Source organism: Ictidomys tridecemlineatus, chromosome 1, assembly GCF_052094955.1.
Source record: "Ictidomys tridecemlineatus isolate mIctTri1 chromosome 1, mIctTri1.hap1, whole genome shotgun sequence".
Taxonomy (NCBI): domain Eukaryota; kingdom Metazoa; phylum Chordata; class Mammalia; order Rodentia; family Sciuridae; genus Ictidomys; species Ictidomys tridecemlineatus.
The window spans coordinates 59138167-59164076 of NC_135477.1; the positions used below are offsets into that span (position 1 = coordinate 59138167).

Genomic DNA, 25910 nt, shown 5'->3' on the forward strand with positions numbered 1-25910 from the left:
AATAGCATGCTTAGGTTGCCAATATATAAACTTATCTAATAATGCTTGCTCCAAATTGTAGGCATATGAGAGGGGAATTTAGCTCTGTGGACTATCTTTGAAGAAATCTCCAAGCAAATACAAATAATGAAGCAATAGAGAAAACATTTTCCTCCTTAAATCTTCTGGCTAAAAATCATTAAAGTGATAAACCATCTCTAGTTCTGCACCAAAAGTTTCTTCTTCTTCTTCTTTTTTTTTTTAACTATAGATTTGTTGGTTCAAAACATCATGGCTTTTTTTGAAAAGTATCATAAGGAGTTAGGGAACTGTTTCAATCTCCTTACTACTTACTATTTTGAAGGGTATGGAAATAAGCTCCGGTGATTTAAATCAATTTTTTCCCTACATATCCAATTCTATGACATGGCTATCATCCACAATAGCAATTCATTTTACCAAATGCTTTTATAATATAAATGCATTGCACAGTTAATTGATATACAGGTCAAATCCCATTACAACAAATAGCATGCAACCAAAAGCTCTCTTTTTAATAAAAAAAAAAAAAAGATTTTTGAGCCCCGGGCAGTACCTCTCTAATTTTCATACTACAAAAGAAATTGAACCGTTAGTAGTAATGGATTTGACACTGAGAATTAAAATGAATGCTCAGAGATTGAAATGGGCAGTGAGCTAGAATGGAGATGGTAAAAGTGAGAGAGACAAAAATTATATATATATATGTATATATGTATATATATATAAATACATATATAGTATATATATGTATAGATATGTTTTCTCTCTCATATATATGTATATAAGATTGCAATAATGTGACATGCTGTAAAATGACTTTCTTAGGAATTACAAAACAAAAACAAACCCCCCTTTATCTGTACTTTTATAATTTAAATAGAATCCATATATATATGCTCCCATAAACCCAAAGGCATTGACGTAGCAAAGTACAGATAAAAGGAGGGTTGTTTTTGTTTTGTAATTCCTAAAAATGTCATACACACACACACACACACACACACACACATATATGTGTATATATATATATGCATGCATATATATGAGAGAAAAAATATATCTATGCATAATTTAAATAGAATCCATATATAAATGGATTCCATTTAAAGAAATAAGAAATAGCAGAATAAAGTGAAGTATAGCAAATCTCTTAGCCTACTCATTTAGGAAATTAAGAAATTCTGGTTATGATAATCACTTTTCTTTTATAGCATTCTATATTTCAGAGTGCTTTTAGATATATTTTCTCATTTATAATAAGTTAGGCATGGTGTATACATTTATATTATATATAAGAAGACCTTGAAGATCACAAAGTTTAGGAAATTTTCCTAAGGACACATAGGTAATCAACAGCAGTGCTGGGGCTTATATCATAATGGACACCCAATCCATTAAACTCCTCTGCCTTTCTCAGTTGTCTATCCTATATTTTAAGGGAATTTGCATTAGTTTGCATCTGAAGTTTTCATGATGAAAAAGAGTAATTTAATTTCCTTTCACATTTTACCATTTATTCTACATCCTCCATGTTCTAATCTATGGTATGGCATGAGCAAAACATCTGACCTGTTTCATAAAGATATTTCCCCTAGATCACCAATTTGGTACCTTCATTCCAGAAACTAGTGGAATGCATGGAAACAAAACAGCTATGACAAATGTGGCCTTAACCATCAGTGAGATTTGCTTATGAAGTGGCATAATTAAACTAATGGAAATGCTCTGGTCTAATGGTGTCATAGACTGGTTTGACCTAAAGAAATGCTGTGGGGCTGGGGATGTGGCTCAAGCGGTAGTGCGCTCTCCTGGCATGCGTGCGGCCCCGGGTTCAATCCTCAGCACCACATACAAACAAAGATGTTGTGTCCGCAGAAAACTAAAAAATAAATATTTAAAAAATTCTCTCTCTCTCTCTCTCTCTCTCTCTCTCTCTCTCTTGAAAAAAAGAAATGCTGTGGAAATTATTAAGATATTAAAGGTATAGTTCATGAAAAAATAGCAGGTTGGTACCCAAGTCATCCTCATAAAATCACTATGCTGTGATTAATGTAAACAATGTAACTACAAAAACAATGTAAGTCAGTTTAGGTTGAAGGAGTCAAATCACTTATTCATTGCTGTCTTTATGTAGGTATACTTTAAAAAAAGTCTCATCAATCTCTAACAAAATAACATAAGTGGAGAGGAACTCAAATAAGTCTGAATACCATAATATAGATTGCAAAACTATTTATTTCCAAGTTGGCTTATACTGTACTAAAGAATGACTTTTTCCTGAAATAACAAGACCACTGTTGATTTTTAGTGATAAGAATGTCAAAAACATACGAAGGTTATGACTTTTAACATATAATCATGTGCTTTCACGCCTGCAAGCAGAATAGTCAAAATTTGTGTCCCATTGACCAGTAAGTTCTTAGCTATAGTCACAAAACTACTCTGCAATGAGGATTTGGATCTTAACTCAAAAATTAAATTTTTAAATTGCCACTATTTTTTCTTAGAGTTTTAGTTTCACACACGTACACACACAGACACAGAAAGTGTGCAAACAGCAATATTTTTGCTCCTAGAGATAGGGCACATAGCCATTTTTAAAAATCATTCTTGTCATTGTCATTTCACCCATAACAGTACTTACTTGGGTGAAGTGCAAAAAAAACAAAACAAAAGAAAACAAAAAAAAAAAAAACAGCTTCTTGTAAGTCTTTTCTATTTTTTCAAGAAGAGCATAGAAGAATCAATGACTATCCAGTAAAATTAAGAAAAAAAGCATGTTATAGCTTTCAATATTTTATCCTCTTAAGTAATTTTTCTATAAATCAAATGTGTAATCATGGCTATGGGGTGGTAATAGTTGTAGTGGTGTGTGTATGTGTGTTTAAAAAAATCGTGTTAGAATTGCAGATATTTAAAAGTTCTTCAATCATTTTTTAAGCCAGTTTATAAAATATGCATGGGCTACAGCTATGTTTTCAAGTGCTGTCTCTTTCCTCTCTTATATATACTTTTTCCATTTTTATCTGCAGGATAATAATCTTGTGCATTTCACTTGCAGAAATTAAATCATCAAATTTTCCATACACCTAAATCAACCTAAAGTTAAAATGTCTGTACCACTGAACATAACCAAAAAAAGAGAGAGAGAGAGAGAGAGAGAAAGAGAGAGAGAGAGAGAGAGAGAGAGAGAGAGAGAGAGAGAGAGAAAGAAACTTGTTAGAATATTTGACAGGAAAGATTCAAAATAATTGGTTTATTTATTTAAGCAGAATGGTGTTTTGGATAATGAGGCTTCCAGGTAAGAGAGAAAGTAAGTGTACTGACCAGGATTACATTTTACGGCTGTTGGTTCGTATTATACTTATTCCAGGGTTCAGTAAAGGGATTCCAGGTATCAGTTATCAATTCAGCAATTCTCATGGTCACTCAGAGAGTCTGCTTCCTCAAGAGCCTCAAAGACAGGTAGTTAACCCTCTTCACAAATTAACTGAAAAGGGGTTTTCCATCTCAAGTCTGTATTTACATATTAGTAAGTGCTTATGAGTCATGTATAAGCATCACATATCTGCTCATAATATCTTGGAGATTAAATTCATTTCAAACTCTACCTTATTGCCTTTTTTTTTTTGCATATTGACACCACCACAACCATTTTTAGCATTGTGATGTTCAATCTGAAGGATTGTCACAGAACATCAGCAGAAGAGAAGACACGGATCCCACCCTGATGTCTAAGGAGAAAGTCAATGGAGTGAATATCATTGAGACGGTGAGAGCTTTTCCTACCATTTATGAAAAAGATCTATCAAACATTTATCAAACGGTTGGACTTCAAGAGCATAATGAGCTGTCCACTTCTAGTTTATTCTTCCCTAAATACGTTTACCAACTTAATTGTTTGGATCAGAAAATTCACAAAATAATTGTATGTTATCTATTTTTAAACATTTTACATAATATATTTTAAACATTTTACATAAATTTAATACTGTATGTAACCTACAGTATTAAAAGACAATTCAGATACTATATAATGGAGATATATACACTGAAATATATGATATTCTAATATTTTAATTATATCATTAACACATTTGTATCCTAATTTTATATATATAATTTTTTTTTAAAAAAAGTATTTGTTTTTCAGAACAGTTTAAGTTCACAGTTAAATCAAGAGGAAGGTACAGAGATTTCACATTTGCCCTTTGCCCTCACATATGCACAGTCCCCCCCCGCCCCCGCCACCATCAACATCATGCACCAGAAGAGTATATTGGTTAAAAATTGATAAATCTACATGGCCATCTCATTATCACTAAAAGTCCATTGTTTACACTAAGGTTTATTCTTGAAATTGTACATTCTATGGGTTCAGACAAAGGAATAGTGGCAGGTGTCTACCATTATAATATTATATAGAGTATGTTGACTGCCCTAAAAGTCTTGTGTTCATTTATTCATCCCTCTCCTTCCTGCCAAGTACTGACAGCCATTGGTCATTTTACTGCCTTTTTAGTTTTACCTTTTCTATAATATTATGTAGGTGAAATAATCAAATATATAGTATTTTCAGACTTGATAGCTTATTTCATTTTAGTGCTGAATAATATTTCATTGTTCAGTTTATTTATCCATTTGCTTACTGAAGGACATCTTGGATAAGCATTTTGTAGTTTCTTCATGAATAAAATGTGTGTGTGTATGTGTGTGTGTGTGTGTGTGTGTGTGTGTGTGTGTGTGTATTTTCCTCTAAATATTTCATTAGGTTTATACGAAAATATTTCATTTTTGAGGGGGATAATGCAAGTGATATTGCTTTTTAGATTGCAAATCTAATTCTTTACTAGTATATAGGAAAAAGTTTGACTTTTGTATATCAATCTTTATTTTGCAAATTTGCTTATTAGTTATAGGAAATTTTTGATCAATTTCTTAGGATTTTTTACATAAACAATTTTGTTTTCTGTGAATAAGAATAGTTTTATTTGTTCCTTACCCATGAGTATACATTTTATTTCTTTTTCTTGTCTTATTGAACTAGCTTAGACTTCTGTCCTATATTATTTGTTTAAGTATGTTAGAAAGGAGTTTTAGCCAACATAGAATGACTTTCTTTTTCTTCAAGGGTTTGGTATTTGGCAAAGCCATCATGGCCTATTTCAAAGTGGTATAAAAGAGAAAGAATCAAGGAATCCCTATCACTGAAACATGTTCTTGAAAATAATATATTGATTTTGTCAGTAAGAATAGAATTAACTTGGGTTTTAATTCTAATTCTAATCCCAATTTATTTATATCATATTGGACAAGTTACTTAGTATCTCTCAGTTTTTCATCTGACAATTAAAAAATTAATATCTTCCCTGCTAATGTTGTTCTTTTGTGAATTAAATAAGATGCATGTGAAGTTTCATAGAAAAATATAAAGAAGTGTACAAATGAAAGACTCTTGACCTTGCATGATTTCAATCAGTTTAGCATCTGCCTTTTCTTTTATTCTCCCTGTACTTGTTCATTTGATATCAATAAGTGATCAAGAGGGATAAGTGAGCGAGAGGGGGTAGATTTTTGCACAAAATATTTATCACTTGCATGAATAAGTTTAAATTATCATTCTTAAGACCTAAGACCTACTAGTCTTTAAAAACTTGTAACATAATAAGGTCAAAATATACTTTAAATTTTATTTAGAAGGTAAATGGGCAAATGAGTTCATAGGAAATGTATTAGTAGAATATAAATTTTTCTGAGTCTAAGAATAATGACAGACTGAAATTTGCTTGTTAATTTAAACTTATTTTATAATATGTTAAATATTCAGAGTAAAAATAATAACTGCTATTCTCTTTTTTAAGATAACATGATAAACATTATTACATTTTTGCTGTCTTGATAAGATACAGTTTTAAGGCAATAATAAATGAAAGGGAAGACTGTACTATGCTAAAAATATCTTCAAGTTAGTAAATTCAGATTTTTAAATCTGCAAAAGAAAACTATAGGACTCCTTTTGTGATTTTAATATGGAATTTATACAATTTTGCTATGTATTATACTTTGTTATAGAGTATAATAAAATGAGCATTGATCTTTAAAACATTGTAAAATTGGCTTTTTAAATATCATATGTGCAATCTCACTCAGAAGTATAAGGTTTAAATTACTTGCTAGTTGCAGCCTTACCTTAAGGCCCACATTAGATGTATATTTCTTTTTTCTGTGTTCAGCAGAACAGAGTGTTATTTTCATCAGTAAAAGAAGGGTTAACTCCTGAATACATCTACAGATGCAAACTAACTTGAAAGCTGTGGTGAAGAAAGCATCTCTCTACAAGCTCATAATCCTTCTGTCTGACGTTTCTGTTAAACAGGCCAAAGTTTTTGTACATAACTTATCTGCAGTATGTGAGACGACTTGGACTTTGGGACTCCATCAGACATTCCTGTTACTGCTAATAATTGGAAGATGGCTTCTACCTATTGGAGGTGCCATCACTCGAGACGAGCTCTCGGAACTTCTCCTTATGTTTGTGGGAACAGCTGCTGACATACTGGAATTTACCAGTGAGACTCTGGGATTAAATAATGTGAGGTAAGTACTGCAGTGCTTCTTTTCAAGGTTAGTACCATGCACCTCTCTTTCTGTTAATTTGTATCTCCTATGAACAAGAATTTGAGTATTTCATATGTTCAATGTTAAGATAATACAATTTGTAGCTATTTAGATACATGCTTGGAACTGATATGATGTTTATAGTATTACTACTACTACTACCACTACTATTACATAAAGGAGATTTCTACCAGATAAAAGGACGCATAATATGGCCTGTGGATGAGAATAGAAAAGCTGTGCATGCTTGTATGACTATAGGTCAAGTGGGGCCATTTTATGGGGAAAACTTCTGTAGTGGAAAAATCATCCCTAATTCCTCTTTCACATTACCAAGTACCAGGAACTGATTGTAAAATCCTCTTCTAGAGCACAGTGTAGCTGTAATTCCAAAAGACATGGAGAACTCTCTCTCTTCTTCAGTTGGAGAATTTACATTCCCTTGTGTGAATGTAGAATGGGGCAGATGAAGTTTTATTTTACAAAATTTTATTTTTAGTCAGTTTTGTTCAAAGCGCCCAAAGGCTTTTTGGTGTAGATGCCTATAAATTAAAACTTATTGAGTTGGTACTTTTATTTTTGCCACAAGCAAATAAACTCAGAATCCATGATCACATCTGTTTATGGAACTACTTTCTTCCCATTAGGGATTTAAGTCTCAGTGCCTGAATGTACTTTAAGCTTGGGTTGTTTTGCACTATGCTATAAAAATAAATTGGAATGAGGCTGGCTTTTAATGCTACAGTTTACTTTATGCTGTGTTTCTCAAACAACATAACATAAAGCTGAGCAAAATATATTAACTTATTGAGTAAACTTAATATCTCAATTATTGTACAAATTATATTTATAACCATTGGTTATCTTTACAAGATCATTTCTTGTTTCATTTATATTAATTTTTCTTTTCGCTCATTAAGTTGACATATTCTTTTAAAAAGAATCAAATCTAAATTGGTACATTGTCTTCAAAGTGTTTATTTCTGTAGTTTTAATGCCTTATATTTTGTCTGTGATTTACACTGTATAATTTATTTTTAAGTAGTTTAATGATAATTATAACACAATGTGATTCTAAGAAAAATGTGAAAATATCATGACAAATCACATAAAAATAATAAATATCTACAGTGACAGGGACATGACAATACAAGGATAACAAACTATAGCTTTCTAGAAATAAATATATACATGTTAAATATTTAGGGAAATGGGAGGGGATATGTTTTACAGGCCTGTCATAAAAATCTGAGAAATACCAAACTGAATTATTAGACTCTTTATGAGTTCCATCCAGAAATGACATCAAGAAGCAATTTATAGATCTGTGGTTGCCAATAAATGTTGACTATTAAATAAGTTTATTTAATTCCCCAGTCTTAAAAAAAAATCTTTGAAAATCATGAGGCCTTTTTTCACCAACAATGGATTTGTTGGGTAACATGTGCCAGGCAGGGTGCCAGGCAGAGAATGGGTAGCACATGTGAATGGTGAAGCAAGTGCTGCATGAAGGATGCTCAGTTCTACCCAAAACAAGTCTATTTCAACTCAGTGAGGGTTTAGGTAACACATGATATTTCAGGATATTTAAATCCCCCGATTCCTTTCAGGGTCTACATATCGCTCTGAATACTTTCACAAATGTATATTTTTAAAATTTTTAAACATGTATCATATTCCAAGCAAGCTATATCTACAGGTTCTACATATGCAGATAGAAAATATTTTAAAATGTCTATATAGTGAACATATTCAGACTTTTTGTCTGGTCATTTTTTCCCCTAAACCATACAGTGCAGCAACTATTTACATAGCATTTACATTATATTAGGTGTTGTAAGTACTCTAGAGATGATTTAAAGTATATGGGGAAATGTGCACATAATATCTGCAAATAGTATGCCATTTTATATAAGTTTTAGTGTGTTTAGTGGCCTTTTGTAATCTCTATTCTACTCCCATGTACCTCCAATACTCAAATGTCCTCTACACCCAAAGTCAAGTCCTAAAGTATATCTAGAATTTTTCTCGTCTCCTAAAAGCCAGCTTCCAGGGTCTGATTTCCTGTCTCAAGTCCTGCCTTTACTGTAAGAATTGACACTGTGAAATGTCTGTCTTTCAAAGGAGATCTTTAATCTCTTCCCACTGAGACATAGCCTTCTTCCTTTATCAGGGAGAATAAACTAATGTTTAAGTAAAAGATGTTTATAATAAATTGGTTATTTCATTGTGGTCTGTTCAGCATAGCTTATTATTATGATATTTTATTTTCTCTTATTTTATTCTATATTTTGAGCTGACATTTTTAGAAGAAAGCCTACAATACAATAATGAGGTATGAGAACTACATCACAAATATGCCATATATATATATATACTATATACATAGTATATATATATATATATATGTATATGTATATGGTTTTTTTACTTGAGAAAGGGCCTCACTGTTTTGCTGAGGTTGTCCTGGAACTCACAAGTACTTGAGATCATAGGAGTGCACCACCATGCTCCACCTAAATCTCTTTCCTATATTTTAAATAATATGTCAGTTATCATTTTTGAAGAATAAATCAATTTACTCCTTTGGCACAACTAAAGTTCATCTGATTAATTTTTAAATTTATCTAGGTGTCTAAATCTTATGATCTTACAATTTTTTTCTAACAGCTTTATGGAGTAAGAGTTTAAACACCAAAAAGCTGAATTATTTTAATTCTAAAGTCTAATGATATTATCAAATTATAAATTTGTGGCACCATAAATAAAATCTAGATTTAGAATATTCTCATTACTCTAAAAAATATTATAGCTATTTGCCATCAATTTTCACTTCTGCCACCCACCATAAGCAACGACTAACCTACTTTCTGCCTGCACAGATCTTTATGTTTTAGAAATTTCATGTAAATGGAATTATAAAACAGGTATTCTTTTTTGTCTTTTTTTTTCATTTGGCATAATGTTTTAGGGTTCATTCATATTAATCTTTCTGGTTTTTGTTTTAATTGTTGCATACTATTCCATTTTATGCATGTGCCACATTTGTTCATCTGTTTAGTGGATATATATGTGCATTACTTATAGCTTTATGCCATTAAGAGTGATGTTGCTGTGAACATTCATTTACCAACATTTCCATGTGTTTTCATTTCTCTCCCATAATTACCTAGAAGTAGAAGGACTAATTTTATTTTAAGTGCATATTTAACTTTTTAAAAAACTGTCACAGTGTTTCTAGAGTAGCTTTACCATTTTATATTCCCAACCAGCAATGTATGATAGTTCCATTTTCTCCATATTCTTGCTCAGACTTTTTTTTTTCATTGTGGCTCTAATTTGTATTTAACAATGAACATTATTCATTATCTTTGCACAGGATTATTAGCTACTTATATATCTTTTTTGAAGTGCCTATTAAAATTTTTGCCCACTTTATTTTGTGAAGGAGTGTACCAGGGATTAAACCACAGGGTGTTTAACCACTAAGCCATATCTCCAGACATTTTTATTTTTTTATTTTGAGACAGGGTCTCACTATGTTGCTGAGGATTTGAAGTTGTGATCCTTCTTCCTCAGCCTCCCCAGTCGCTGGGATTAGAAGTTTGTGCCACCAAGCGTAACAAATTTTTGTTCATTCAAATTGGACTATTTTATTAGTGAGCTGTAACAGTTTTGAAATATATTCTAGATACAAGTCCTTTATCAGTTATATAAATGCAAGTATCGATACTCATTATTCCACTTATTTTTATAATGTTATCTTTTGAAGAACACAGTTTAAAAATTTTGATGTCCAAAGCTGTCGTCAATATTTTCTCTTTTCTATCATGCTTCTTGGTATCATATCTAAGAAATAATAAATCAGAAATTAAAAATTAAAAATCAAAAATACTTTCTCTTCAATTTTTTTAAAGGAACTTTTAAAATTCTTTCATTGATTTTTATTGTCCAATTTGACTTCATTTTTGTGTATAGTGTGAGGTAAGTTTCCAACTTGCTTTTTAAAAAAAATATTGTCATTGTCCCAGCCCTGTTTATTGCCCAAGCTGGAATTAATTGTTCCAACAATATTTTTTTTTAAATATTCTTTTCCTATCAAGTTGCCTTGGCATCTTCATCAACAATCGACTGACCACAGATGTTAAGGGATTTTGTCTGGACTTTTTATTATGTTCCATTAAACTACATGTTTGTCTTTATACCAAAGCCATACTATCATGATTACTGTAGCTTTAATGTCACTTTTGAAATGAGATACTTGAAGTCCTCTGACATTTCTTTTCATAAAAAATAAAAAATGACTTAGCTATTCAAGGTCTTTTGCGTTTCCTTCAAATTGTCATGATTACCTTATTCAGTTCTAGCAAAAGCAAACAAAATAAAAAGAAAAATTTGTGGCCTTGATAGGAAATAACTAAATCAGAGGGTAAGTTTGGGAAGAGTTGGTATCTTGTCAATATTATGTCGTGTTGTTGAAACGTCTCATTTTTGTGTAAAGATGTTCCCTAATTTGTCTTAGTAACATTTTGCTATTTTCAATGTACAAGTCTCATGCTGCTGTTCCAAAATGTTTTTCTCCTATATATTTTATTTTTTGAATGCTCTTGCTACACAAGCACTTTCTTAATTTCATTTTCATTGCTATATAGAAACACAATTTTTTGTATGATGATTTTGTACCCAGTAACTGTGCTAAATTGCTTATTTGTCCTATGCCTCAATGTGTTCTACATATAAGATCATTTATGAATAAGGACAGTTTTTATTTTTTTCTAATCCATATGCCTTTAGTTTCTTTTTCTTGAAATAGTGCATAGCAAGAAACTTTTTTTCAATGTTAAAAAGAAGTAAAGTGTGAATATTTCAATCTCAAGAGATTAATGTTTTGTCTATTAAGGATAATGTGAGGTTAAGTTATACATAGATCATCTTTATCAACTTGACTAAATTCCCTTTTATATTTGTATTACTGGAAGTTTTTCTCTCCTCTTATAAGTGTTTATGGGTGTTGAATTTTGTTAAATCCCTTTTCTGCTTTTTTTTTGAGATGATTTTATGTTAGTTGTTCTTCATTCTATAAAAGTATATTATATTAACTAATTTTTAGATTTTAAACCACTCTCAATGTATTTTTAATAAATTCTACTTAGCTATACTGTATACTCTTTTTTAAATGTTCCTGGATTCAGTTTGCTAACATTTTGCTAATTTTTATATCAATGCTCCTGAGGAATATTGATTTCTACTGTTCTTTTTCTAACATCTTTTTCTGGCTTTTGTATCTGGGTTATATTGACTTTATTAAATACCCCAGGAGCATGCCCTCCTTTACTTTGAAAAATTTTGGTATTTCTTCTTTAAGTATTTGTATAATTCACCTAGGAAGACTTCTGGGCCCAGGCTCTTCTTTATAGAAGTTTTATTTGTTGTTTGTTTTAATATTTATTTATTTAGTTAGTTGTAATTGGACACAATACTTTTATTTATTTATTTATTTTTATGTGTTGCTGAGGATTGAACCCAGGGCTTCGCATGTGTTAAGTGAGCACTCTACCGCTGAGCCACAATCCAGCCCGTTTGCTTGTTTTTTAATTTGCCAAATCAAGATCATTGATTCTAATAGGTCTATTTATATATTTTCTTTCTTTAGTTAATTTTGGTTGTATTTTTCTTTCTAGATGTTCAGTTTCATTTGTTTCTAATTTATGGCATAAAATTGTCCATATTATTCACTTACTACATTTTAAAGTCTATGGAATCAGTTGTGATACCCTCTTTTTCATTTCTCGGTTTGGCTATTTATCATTCTCCACCTTTTTCCTAGAGGGGAGTTGTTTACTTGTTTTTTTTTGTTTGGTGGTATTTACTGATTTTGTCAATCTTCAAAAATAACCAGCTTTTGATTTTATTGATTTTCTCTATTTTCATTTCAATCATTTCTGCTCTGTTTGTTTTATATCTTATGCTTGTTTCAGATTTAATTTGTTCTTTTTTTTTTCTAATTTCTAAATGTGGAAACTTTGACTATTGATCTGAGACCTTCTTTCTTTCCTCATAAACATCCAAAGCCATCCATTTCCCTTTACGCAGTGCTTTTCCAGTGCATTATAAATTTTGACAAATTATCCTTTTGTTTAATATAATTCAAAATATTTTGCAATTTCTCCTGTGATTTTCCCTTGTGTGAGTATTTATAAAAAAGAGATTTAACTTCAAATATATGGATATTTTCCAATTTTTTTAAAAATTTACTTTTATCATAGTCTGTAAATATAATTTAAAATGATTTAATATTTTTAATTTATTAAGATTTATTTATCTAGGATATAGCCTACCTCGCAGAATATTCTATGTGTGCTTGAGAAAAATGTGTATTTACTTGTTTAGACTTTCTCATAGATTAATACTAACTTTAGTTCCAGCAAAGCACACCAATATTTCTCCATTTGATCACAGCTCTATAGCTTCATTTGCTTCCTTACCCATAACTCCATTTCATCCCCCTCCTTTTTGATATTATGGTTGTACATATATATATATGTCTTTGTATGCTACAACCAAACCACATAGTTATGTCATTATTATTCTTTATAATCTTTTGGGTTTTTTTTAAATTTTTTTTTTGAGAGAGAGAGGAGAGAGAGAGAGAATTTTTTAATATTTATATTTTAGTTTTCGGTGGACACATCTTTATTTTATTTTTATGTGGTGCTGAGGATCGAACCCAGCACCCCGTGCATGCCAGGTGAGCATGTTACCACATGTTACCAGACCAATCTTTTGTTTTTTTTTAAAAAAAATAAAGTTAAGAGAAGAAGCTATTTATATGGTCATATAATATTTCATATGTCTTTTCTGTTTGCCTCTAGATTTTCTATTTTGATACTCTTCATTCCTTCAGGTGGACTTAAATTACTGTCTAATGTAATTCCCTTCATCAGAATGGACTTCATTTAGTGTTTCTTCTAAGGCAAATGGGCTAATTAACACACTCTTCTGTCTTTCTTTACATGGAAATGTGTTTATTTTTGTCTTGATGTTTGAAGAATAGTTTTGTTGTAGATGGAATTCTTGGTTTACCACTTTATTTTTCTTTCAGGATTTATGTATACTATCCCATTGTCTTCTGATCTTCACTGTTTCATATTAGATATTAATCATTAGTTATTTTGTTGGTATCCTGCACATGATGAATCAATTTTCTCTTCATTATTTTCAGGGTTTCTTTTTCTCTTTGTCTTCTAGTTGTTTGACTGTGATATGTCCAGGTGCATTTCTCTTTGCTTTTCATCTTTATAAGGCTTTGTTGAAGTTGGATCTGTAAATTATTTTCTCTTTAAGATATTTCAGCCATTATATCTTTAAATAACTTCCTTGCTCTGTTTGCTTTTTCTGCTGGGAATCCTATTAAAAATGCACATCCTTGACCATGTTCCATCAATTGATTTTTCTTCAATCTGTTTTACTTGCTGAACTTCAGATTTGATAGTTTCCATTGATTTATCTCCCAGGTCACTGGTTCTTTCCTTTTCCATCTCCAATCTAGACATAGAGTAAAAAAAAAAATCAGAGTCTGTCTAGTGAATTTTTCATTTCAATTTATATATTTTCAACTCTAAAGCTTCTCTTTGATAATTTTATATTTTTGCTATTTCATTATTAGATTTTTTATTTAAGTCACTGACATCAGATATTCCTTTCATTTATAAAACATAATTCATTCTTTCAACTATACACACTGTCTATTTTGATGTCTTTTTCTGCTGACGTTACTGTCTAAGCCCCATTAGGGTGAGTTTCTACTGACTGTCCCTCCACTGCAGAGTAATTATAGGTCCCACATTTCTACATTTTGCATTTCACATACTTTCTTTGTGGAAAACTGAACATTTTCAAACTTCCCCATTATCACCTCAGGTTTCTTCCTTTGTAGCTGTAGTTTACCTAATCCTAGGAATCTACCTCTCCTTGGATTGCAATCACTGATGTCTCAGGTTTTTAAAATTCTTAGTTCTATTTTTAGCTTAGCATTCCAGTGGCCACATCAAAACTTGTGATTAGTTGGTAATTTGGGCAGAGCTTGTCATCAAATACTGATCCTTTAGGATTTCTACCCTCTGATCTGTGTATGGATTGAGTAGCACATTTAAAGTTCAGGAAGATTCCAGGTATACTTCATCTTTTAATTTACACTAGATCCTTTCGGGTCTTCTTGGCACTGCCAGCGATTTCTTAGTCAGTCACCATACAGGAAGGAGAACTTATCTAGGCTCTTTATAGCTCTCTCACTTTGACCATGTCTCCATTATATTTAAAATTAGCTTATCCTTCGGCTGTTCCACAGAGAGATCCACCGGTGGAGTGGAAACAACCACAGGGATTCATGACAAGTTCTTTGTAACCCTGCAGGAAGGATCTCAAATCCCGCACATAATAGCAGGAAGGAGTTTATCAGAAGGGAAAGGAAAAATGAATAAAGACACTGTCAAGGACAAAAAGTAGAGTGGGTGGATCCTCTCAGAAAGGAGAGAGTCAATTTAGACCCTCATTGTCCAGTTTCATTCTAGATTCCCAGGGAAGTTTCCAGAGAGCCTCAGCCATGTCCACTTCCTGTCATTTGACTGGCAGCAAATTTGCTTCAGACTTTCAAGTCCCTGCTGTGTGTGGTCTAACCCCATGGAGGGGAAATTTTACTATTATAGTGACATGCTAAAGATCTAAAAGCAACCCAGGGTTACCTTGGTCTTGGCCGACTGGTTCTAATTGGAACTTGTTCTTACGGATTTTCTAGTTGGTAGGCTTTTGCTTCTGATTCTTGTGTCTTTCTGAATTCTGAAATCTGTTCTGCATAAAGGTCACAAAAGTTCCCCCTTTATGGTTACTTGTGTTTATTTTTATTGACAGGGTAGGAGCATTTGAGCCTGCATTTCTTCTACAGATAAAAGGTTGTTTGCTGAGAAATGTACTACATCCTATTGACTTAGGCTAGGGCAGGGCCAGATTGGCCTTGATTCTTCTTTTTTTCTTTTCTTTTCTTTTTTTTTTTTTTTAAAAGAAAAGCATGTGGGAGTCAGCACAGAAGACCCCGTCTACAGAATTTACTCTTAAATTCATGTTCCCACCTCTCACATCTGTCTGCTACCTATTAATCCCAAGTGGGATTGCAACCTCAAAATAGAAGAGCTGTGGATTTTCCCTTCAATTTCCAAGGAAGTTTGTTACTTATATTGACCACAGCTCTGAGTGTGAGATTTCATACTTCTTTCCAAACCTCAGGCCGCAAGGGGCCTCTGGTTTTCATCGCCAAGCACTTTTTGGTAAAACTCCCATTCCTACTGATCAAGAGGGTCTTAACATGTTCACAACTTGAATTAACTTTGTGTGCTTTTACTGCCTAGAGTCCAGGGCTTCCTTTTTCCTAGAGCTTTTATTTAAAAAAAAACAAAATTGAAATTGTAAATCTTTTCTCCATCTCTTTGAGATGTAAATCTTCTCCCAGAATCTTGAGGGTTGAAAAGCCAAGAATGTCTTTTTCAAGGATCTAGGAGCCAGGTCTTTTAAATGCAGTAATGTATATAGTAAATGGAAAAAAATATCATGAAGAAAGATAAATTCCAGTCTATGTGTCAGTGTAAGAGCACAACATAACAATTAGCAAACAGAAATGATCTAGTCAACATTGACCAACCTCCACCCTGAACTTTCCCACTAGCTAGCCCCAGTACTTAAAAACTCCTATCTTTTGTTTCAGCAGAGTTGTGTTCAATCTATCTTCCTTTTTGCAAGAGTGCTGAATTAATTCTTCCTTGCCTGTTTAATTCTGTCCAGTGCAATTTTTCTTGAACACACTCAAGCTGAAGATATGACAATATCCATGAGTAAAAATGCTGCAGATTCTCCCTGCTCTTTACCTGAAGTCCGACATTTTCATGAATAAATGCTAATCAATTTGTTGTTTGCCTCTGGTTGCATTCCATAGCCTGGAATGGTTATTTTTGACAATTTGTCTGGTGTTATACTTATTTGTTGGGGGAAAGATTTACTGACCTTTTGATTTTGCTGTACCCACCTTCTGACATTGTCATGAGTCTGAATTCCAACATCCTTGCCAGGAGGAGTTTTACTGGCCATTCATAATTTGGAAATCATTGTGCAATCTTTTGCTGAATACAAATCATTTACAAAGAAGAAAATCTATTTCCATAACATTACTGGTATTTCATTGTATTTTAGCACACAAAGAAGAATCTTACTGTATTTTTACTGTATTTTTTCTTAATTTCTCTTTATTTTGCTTAATGAGGCATTTCTTCGAGGCTAGTTTACACTTTGTTTTCTTTCTTTTTCCTTCTCTCATGTATTTCTTATTTTCTTTATGTTTTTTGTCAAATGACTTCTTAAAAGCTAGCTAAATTTTCTTCACTGATTATCATTGTTTATAAGAATATTTATATTTCCTGAAAGAATTAGTTAAGCAAGTTGGAAAAGTATGACTTTATTTTTAATTTGCAGCCCAGGATGGGGTGCTGATCCACCAAATGCCAGTTTTTATCCTTCCAAGTAGGAAACTGATACATCAATAATCATGCTTCTCAAGATCTTTTTCTCTTTATGAAGGCCATTGCCTGCCATGCTCCTCAGTTGACATGCATGAAGGTGGATTATACACGTGGAACCATGGTGGATAAATCCACCCCCAAGTTCCTTTGAAAATCTTGACTTTTGTAACTTTAGCTCAGTGATTTATTTTCATTCCAATATTTAACTTTTTTGAGTAATTTCACTGTGTGATTCAATAATTCATATTTGTCTGCTTTAAAATTTTCAGACCCGCTGTTACAATGTGATTTTTTAAAAATTTTTACCAATATCTTTCCCAATACCTTTATTCTTCCTTATTTTATATATGGATAGATATGTATGTGTAAAAATAAACATTCATTATTGCAAGGTTAGGGCAAGGTTAGGCTATAATTTGTCCCTATTTCCTAAGAGGATAAAATTGAGACATGAAAGAATATAAGAAGCAAGTTAACATCATCATCTTTATCATCATCATCAATAATAATAATAACAACAACAAGAATGTAATGCCTATTTGTCATTTGCTGTGTGCCAAGAAGTTCTTTAATGAGTTATTTAGCACTTAAAGTAGCCCTATGAGCTGAGACTTCCATTATCTCCATTTTATAAGAAAAAAATATATATAGTTAGAAAGTCTCAAAATTACCTGTAATAAAATAAAACTGACTTGCAGGGTTCTCTTACACTTAACCTGTGTTAGGTGTTGTTCCAAAATCTTTCTATCTCTAACATAGTAAAATAATACACTTAAAACAAATAAAATCTAATAGCTATTGTTATGGTTATCCTCATAGTGTAGATGGGTAAAATAAAACATGCAGATGATAAACTACTTTTATATATTCATGTAGCTTATAATTGATCAATCCAGGATGAGAGTCCCTCATCCTATTTCTCTAGAGAGAGTGGGAGCTGATATTTAAATTCTGATCACTTTCTACTAGATCCCATGCATTACCACCACATTCTACTGCCTTGAAGACAAATTGCATATGAGTTTTTGTGAGAATTATTGAAGTTTGGGATTACAAAAGACTTCAGAAGTGACCATTTTAGGAAAAATCTATTTTGCATCTACTGAAAAGTCCTCTCCAAAACATTAACAAGTTCTTCTGTAGGTCTATTTGAAAAATCCTATTACAGGATATATGGATTTAAGTAGCAACTTATTCAGGTTTGAGTTAATATTATTAGAAAGTATTTTCTTCTGTTGTGATGAAATTTGGGTTCCTACAGATGCAACCAGATGCTTTGAGCCTCAATTGTCCCTGTGAAATCAGAGATATGTTTACTTTCTTTTCTTCATTATAGCCCTTTAAACATATTAAATAAAACTTTAAAGGAAACTTGTATGGTTTTCAGTTTCTTAAGCAATCCACATCTAATACAGCTCCAAATTCCCTGAGCATAGTTGTCTCTCCCCATTGGAACAAATAAATTTACAAATTTACCATGAAGCATAATACATAATATTTCAGGTGTGTTCTGAGTATTATAGAATAGAGTAGGGTTAAAACTTTCCATTCCATTCCTGGAAATAGCATAATGTAATGGTAGAAATTTTCTGCTCTTAATTCTTAAAACCATGTTACTTTAGACAATGTACCTTGATTCTCTATGACTCAGTTTCCTCCTTAGTCAAATGTGAATGATAATTATGCCTACTTTGTTGAGTTGATATGAGAATCAAGTGAGATCATGAAGTGATCATTTAGAAAACTGCCTATTACACAAGTCTCAAGGTTGGAAACTACAGGTAACATTATTTTAAAATCCAGGCACTTATTGTGTATAGAAAATGAGTATAGATACGGATGTTACAAAGAGAGAAATATGATGTCCACGTTCCAAAGGCACTTCCACTTAAAATTCTAGATTTTCTATTTCTTGTGAGTTGGCCAGTTGCATTTGATTTTGGAAAATCATAAATCAGTTCACCCTGTGGATTTATAATTATGTAAGAGTAAGGAAAAACCCTGGAGCCTTTTTCAAAGCTGCTTCTGAAATGCTCTCTCTTCTATCCTTTCTTTCTAATTTAGGTTTATCCAGTTCCATCTTTTGGAATTCTGATTGTGTCTTTCTAATTCCTGATTTTCTGCCAAAGTTCCTAGTCACATGTGCCTGTGAGAAGCCTTTCTCCCATCAGTGTTGTCAACCTGGCCCTTGATGGAATGTGAAGTAGAACAGAATCAGAGAGTGATCTTGCAGCAACTCATCAGAGGACTCCTGGGGAGTCATTTACATAGTTAGGAATCAGCCTTGAAGTACTCACACCCAGAACATTTCTTAATTTTGTTAATAGGACCATTTGGGGAACTTTCTCCAGGAAGCTTTTTATAAATCCAAATGTCTATCATCAATTTATGTAGCATCACCTGCTTGGTTATCCAATTCTATTTCTAAAAAGGAAGCAGATGAAATAAGTTTAGAGCACTGCAATTGTTCACCGAGAACCTGTGCTGATTCTTGGTAATTACTGTCTTCTTCTATAAGGGTTCTCAGAAATCTTTTGAAGAATCACTTGTATAATCTAAATAGGCATTAAAACTAATGGGCCTTTTGTATTTTAAGATATATTTCTGCTTCTTTTTTGGAAGTTGAGGCTTTTTTTTTTTTCCTGTCACCAATATTGTCTCCACCATTAACTGCCAAGACGGATCACGATGGCTCAGAAAATCTCATTTACAAATTCTCTCAGAGTTTTGAAATTTTATTTTTCAGGGTCTCAACACTTGAAGCATTTATCCCTCACAATCACCCTATTTAGTTTGGTTTCAATTACTCTTCCCCGATGCTTTTCTAGCCCTCTCCAGTTGAAAATGTCTCTTGACAAAAGAGAAACAAAAATCTGTTGTTCATCACTGACTTCAAGTTGATAACTTCATTTGTATTCTTGCTAAAAATAAAAATGACATTGGTACTTTTAAAATATTCTTTGCATTTCCATTACCCCTAGTCTTTCTGACTTTAGTCTTCTACACCATTTTCTTAGCTCTAATATATCTGTATATTGGCCCAAGCACAGGCCCTTGTGTATATTTAATGATTCCTTCAATAAATGTATGTTGAGTCCTGAGCTGGGAAGTAGCTCAGCAGTAGAGAGCTTGCTTAGCAAGCAAGAAGCCTTGGGTGTGTGTGTGTGTGTGTGTGTGTGTGTGTGTGTGTGTGTGTGTAACTGTATCTATATATTTATATCTACAGCCTGTTACTTTCCAGGTACTGTTCTAGATACAGAGGATACAGCAGTAGATGAAATAGACATATTCATTGTTTTACAGTCCAGTATCTGGTATAAGTCTTTATTTATCAAATATTTATTTATCACCCCATTTTTTTCCACCTAAAGACACTTTTCTTTCACATGCTTAACTTTTTAATTTTAAGCATTATCTTACCCTTTGGGAGACATTTTCAATTAGACACTCATAATCCTGGAAGAATCATCAGCGTCTCCCCCTGAAATTTCTTGAAGTCAGACCTCTCAACATCCATGTCAATATCTAACATTTCCTCCTTATATTTCTCTCCCATAATGTTTCCATTCTCTTGTAAAACTGATGAGCAATGTGGGAACAAGGGGTTTTATCATAATTCATGCTTATGTTGAGTGTAAGTTTTATATTTTTTATGTTTCATTTCTTTTTCATTATTCCTTTATGCATGGATTTTTTCATGGATTTATTATATCACCTACATATTTTTCCGAGTTGTAAGAGGTTTATTAAGAATAGATTCATATGTGGGTTGAGAAACTTTCTATACTCTGCATGTGATCATATGTTTTATTACTAATTTAAAATTTTGTTGCATTCTAGGAATAACCCTAAGCTAGTCTGTATCATCCTTGCTTTATGGACATGGAGTATGTTGCAGTTTCCACTGGACCTGGCAGGTAAACGTCTTAATAATTATGCAAAGAAACATCAGATTAAAACCCTTGATTGCAAACTCTGCTAAAGTTAGTGAGACAATTGAGAGAATTATCATTTTGATATTCCAGAGTTAGTTATAGTTCAGCTTAGGAGGAAAGTAGATGGAAACATTGGAAAGCCATGAGTGGATCCACTGGTGCATAATGAGCTGAAGATAGTTCAGTGGACAATCACACAACTTTATATTCACTAAAATAATGGATTCACCTTTTATGATCTGTAAAATCCCCTGAAAATTTTTTAGTGTGTCTGTGGCTCAGTTTCTTCAACCATGAAATGCAATTATAATCATGATAGGGAGGGTTGATGGCTCTTGTGATGAACATAAAGTTTATAAAGAGTCTAGCAAGTTCCTGGCATAAAAGTAGTATCTCTTTGATATTTGTAAGGGATTATTTTTGTTCCTATGTAAGAGCCATGTATTGGGGGAATAATAGATGTTTCAGGGCCACAAATGAAAAATTAAAATTTTTCTCCATGGCAGCCCTTGTAATGACATTTGATTTTACTTGAATCCATATATAAACCTTAAAGACTTTGCAAGAAGCAAGCTTTTTCCTGGACAGTTCATAGTAGCAAGGATGTACAGATGCTTTGCCCAACATGGTAGCCACTTGCCATGTGTGGCTCTTCAAATTTAAATTAATTAAAGTTAAGTAAAACTATTGGTTTATTTCCTTAGTCACACTAGCCACATTTCAAGTGCTCAAATGCCACATGTGGCTCCCATATTGGATATGGATATGGGAGTAAAGATGTGGAAATTTTTACCATCTCAGAAAGTTCAGCTGGACAGGGTTGACATGGAGCCATACCACAGCTTTTCGGTACCATGGAGTTTTGCAATTCTGCTGGGTAACTCCTCACTTTGGAGAAATTCTGGAATTTAATTATTACATTTTTCTTAGTCTGGCTTTTTTTTTTTTAAATATTCTATCTGCTGGTGCTGGTCTCAGGGTTAGAATGAATCCTTAGGACAGGCATATTTAACATATTTAACTTTTTTTTTTTTTTTGGTTCACTTCGATAAGCTCAGATAACTGAGACCATTTTAGATCTTAGCTTCCACTTTGCAAAACAAACTTGTCATCAGAACAGATGGAAAGAGTTGCTGGAGCTTTTTCAAAAAACCAAAACCTAATTACTAATTATTAATGACAAACAATTATATTCTAACATACACACACACACACACACACACACACACACACACTGATTTTGTTAGAGTGTGCCCTAGAAGGTGCACAATCCTTATTAATCAACTGATAGAATATTAGCTGGTCATCTGGTCTGCTGATAGAATATTCAGGCCCATCACTGTAAGTACCCAGTAATACTTTTAGGGCCCTCTTGGAGCCACTTCCGGACTCTTACTTCTTAGGAAAAGCCGTTACTGATTTTTATGTTGGTTTTTATTTTGTCATTCACTATGCTTATCCTCATCCTCTCATATCTTGTGGTTTATAGCCTTGCTAAGAAATTTTTTTTTTTATTTAAGAAAGAAATTTTGTAAATTTTCAGGGGTGATAATGTTATGCAGCTGTTAGAAAAACAAAGACCAAATGTTACTTCTGACTAAATCACTATTGTATTTTCCAACAAACAGTACATTATGTTCACCCATATCAAAGCAGCTTCATAATATTTGCAGGCTCCAGTAAAGGAAGGCATTCTTTGTTTGAAAACTCCAAATGCAAGGCTTCATTATTATAAAAGGATTATTTTCTGTCCTTGACCCTGAATTAAATTTACATTTTAGAAATTAAAACAAAAAGGTTCATCTGTTGATCGGACCTCCTTTTGTACAACTGGAAAATCAGTAATTATATCCAGTCTTTCTAGGAAACTGTGAAACAAAAGCATAAGAAATTAGGACAAAATAAAATAACAATGGCATTTATTTGGACTCTTCCCCCATTAGAAAAATGTGTTTGACATGAATTAAATTTGAATTTGATTATAAGCGCTTGGATTTTCACAGCACATTTTACACATATGACTGAGTCAGTCAGAAAGAAAATAGGTAGATACTAATGAGAAGTTCTAGAATGATCTGACTCAGGTACACTTTGTCAAATTTAACAGTCCAGGAAGCCACTCATCATTCCAAAGGGAAGATTGAATGAGAGAGGGAAGAGAAGCAGAGGTGTCATTTCTAATTAAAACAAAATGAACCAATGAGTAGAAAACCCTGTCCTCACACAGACGGTTATCCCAGTTTTCAAAGGAAGAAACTGAGGCAAGAAATAAGCTGTTCATTATCTCGCAGCCAGACTCCCCAAGATGAGGCCTTGAGTCCACTTCTGAACGGCCATCCTCCAGTGCAGGCCTCCAAGACACACGGGGCAGTCTCCTTAATTCTTTATTCTCTGTTTAACACTCTATGTAACTGAGGCTTCCTCAGAGTGAGATCTAGAGGCTGATTTGAAAATTTTTTTTTTTCAGTTAATGAAACCCATGCATTGGGAAGGACTAGAGAGCTTTCACCTGTTCCAGACAAAATTAAATCAGAGTCATTTCCCACCATTTACTAGTAGAGGGCCCATGGTCATTGACTTGTCTGATTTCATCTGTCTCCCATTTCTACATTTAAGAGAGGTCCGCTCATGGGTCTGTCTTGTGGTTTCAGTACATCACATCGAGTGCCCCTTGGCTGTGACAAGGCGGGGATACATCAAGCAGTTCTTCTGCCAGTGCAGTTCCTCTTTGTGGAACATCGGAATCACCCTCTTCATACAAGATGGCCCGTTCCTTGTGGTGAGGCTCATACTGATCACCTATTTTAAAGTGATCAATCAAATGCTGGTGTTCTTCGCGGTGAAGAATTTCCTCGTGGTGGTGTTGCACCTCTACCGCCTGGTGGTGTTGGCCTTGGGATTCCATGCTTCCCTGAGGCACCCATCAGAGGGCCCCAAGGCAGAGCACAGATACCAGGCTCAACCCTCTGAGTCAAAGGAGGGCCTGTCCATTCCTTTGCGGGCCTCCCCAGTCACCTCGGAGGACTCCCATCTGACACCATAGTGATTTCTTCTCTGCAGCAAGCAGCTACAGATTTTGACTTTTGTTTTCTTCTTACAGACGTATACACCTTCTTCTTTTCCCCCAGTCTTTGCATATGGTAATTTTCAAAGAAACAACATGAATATAGTTAAGTGATCTTAAGTCAAAGCAGAAGAATTTTCTCTTTTTTTTTTTTTTTGATGGAATGGAAGGAGCATTTGATTAGTGGCTATGGCTACAACCTCCTTGTGATGGTATCTGATGTGATAGTTGTTCAATAGCTAAGTGATTTGTTTGTGTTGAACTGTTTCAAAAGCTATGGACAGGGTTGCGGTGACATGCCCTGGAAAGATTTAGTGCAGACAAACTGTCGCAGCTGTTACCTGAAAATATAGAAGCTTTGAACTTTGGCTGCATTGTCAGACTATCTCGTCTAATCTTTTCTGCAATGTCCCTCTGACATCAAAAAATGTACATTCAGTGAATGCAGAACAAATGAGGGAAAAGTGCCTTTAAAATTACCTCATTGTGAGCTGGAAGCAGAGAAAATCTCTGCCCAGCTTCCATATCATACAGAGCCGTATTCATCGCTACACAGGCCTTCCCACGAAAATCATTTTTCTGGGCTGATGTGGTATTCTGTCATGGCACATATGGTCTTACAGAAATTTTATTGCTTTTGGCTTGGGTACTACAAAATTCACAGCAAGCCATTTCAGTTACGTATCTACTGGTTGCAAAGCAGGAAATACTGGTAAAATGCTAGAATAGTCACAATTTCCACTCTGAATACGATTTGCAGTATTCATCAGTGTTTTTCTGAAGCCACTTTACCGTTTTCTGTATTGCCAAGTCGCATCATGTGAGCTGAACCAGGACAGCTCAGGAGCCATGAATAAAGGTGTTTTGGGTCCTTAAGTGTTACCATGGTTTCTGGTGTCTGTCAGCAGCAGCAAACATAGCTGCAGCTCCTTGAATGGCCACCACTGAAACTGACTTGGGCTTTGGTCTCCAGAATGTGAGGATGGAGGGTTACATCAGCCCCATCCACTGCCCTTGATGGATGCTGGTGTCAGTAGCAACTTACCATTGCATCCTGGGAATCAGGAAATGCGGTTCATTTGCTCACACTGGGACTTCGTTTTTCCACTATTGAAATAGCCATTCTTTCCCTTTATACATCTCTGGACTCTGTATGATCCTTTTAAAGTGATTGTTGTATTTAAAGATAGAGTGTAAAAATTTACTTGTTCATATAGCAATAATTATTTGAGGCAAACAATTCCAAAACGGTTCTTTGAGGGTTCAAAGAATAAGTCTTCTTATATTAGTATGCTCAGAAATTCAAAGGGACATTTAAGGCAGGGTATGCCCTTGATTGGGTGCAGCCTGTTGACAACTGTTTGGGACAATTTTATATACAAATCTAAGTGTGACATGATATCCATTTAAATAATTAGATAAAAAAGTTTTAGAGACATATACTGGTTTTATGCAGAGCAATGTATATTTTCCAATAAATTCTATTTCTTTTCTTCCTCGTGCTTCCATTTTTAACATGATTGTAAAATTACAGATGAATTGAACAGAATACATTTATAATTTTGCACAATAATTTTATACAAGATCAGGAAATTATATTTATATGAAATACAGAACTTGACAACTTTTAAGGGCATGTTATTTAAATTGCTTAGCAATGGAAAGCAAAATAATAACTGCTATTTATAAAAATGCCTCAGCAGAATCTGT

The 25910-nt window shown here is 33.3% G+C and overlaps 1 protein-coding gene across 1 annotated transcript in view; it reads left to right on the forward strand.

Annotated features, from left to right (window-relative positions):
- Positions 1 to 25696, forward strand: part of Tmem26 (transmembrane protein 26) — a 43697-nt gene extending 18001 nt beyond the window's left edge. The window contains exons 3-6 of the mRNA XM_078041571.1: positions 3683 to 3793; positions 6398 to 6618; positions 21042 to 21118; positions 23788 to 25696. Of these exons, the coding sequence (XP_077897697.1) occupies positions 3683 to 3793; positions 6398 to 6618; positions 21042 to 21118; positions 23788 to 24179 (801 nt within the window). The 3' untranslated portion in view covers positions 24180 to 25696. The remainder of the gene's footprint in view (positions 1 to 3682; positions 3794 to 6397; positions 6619 to 21041; positions 21119 to 23787) is intronic.
- The last annotated feature ends 214 nt before the right edge of the window (positions 25697 to 25910 follow it).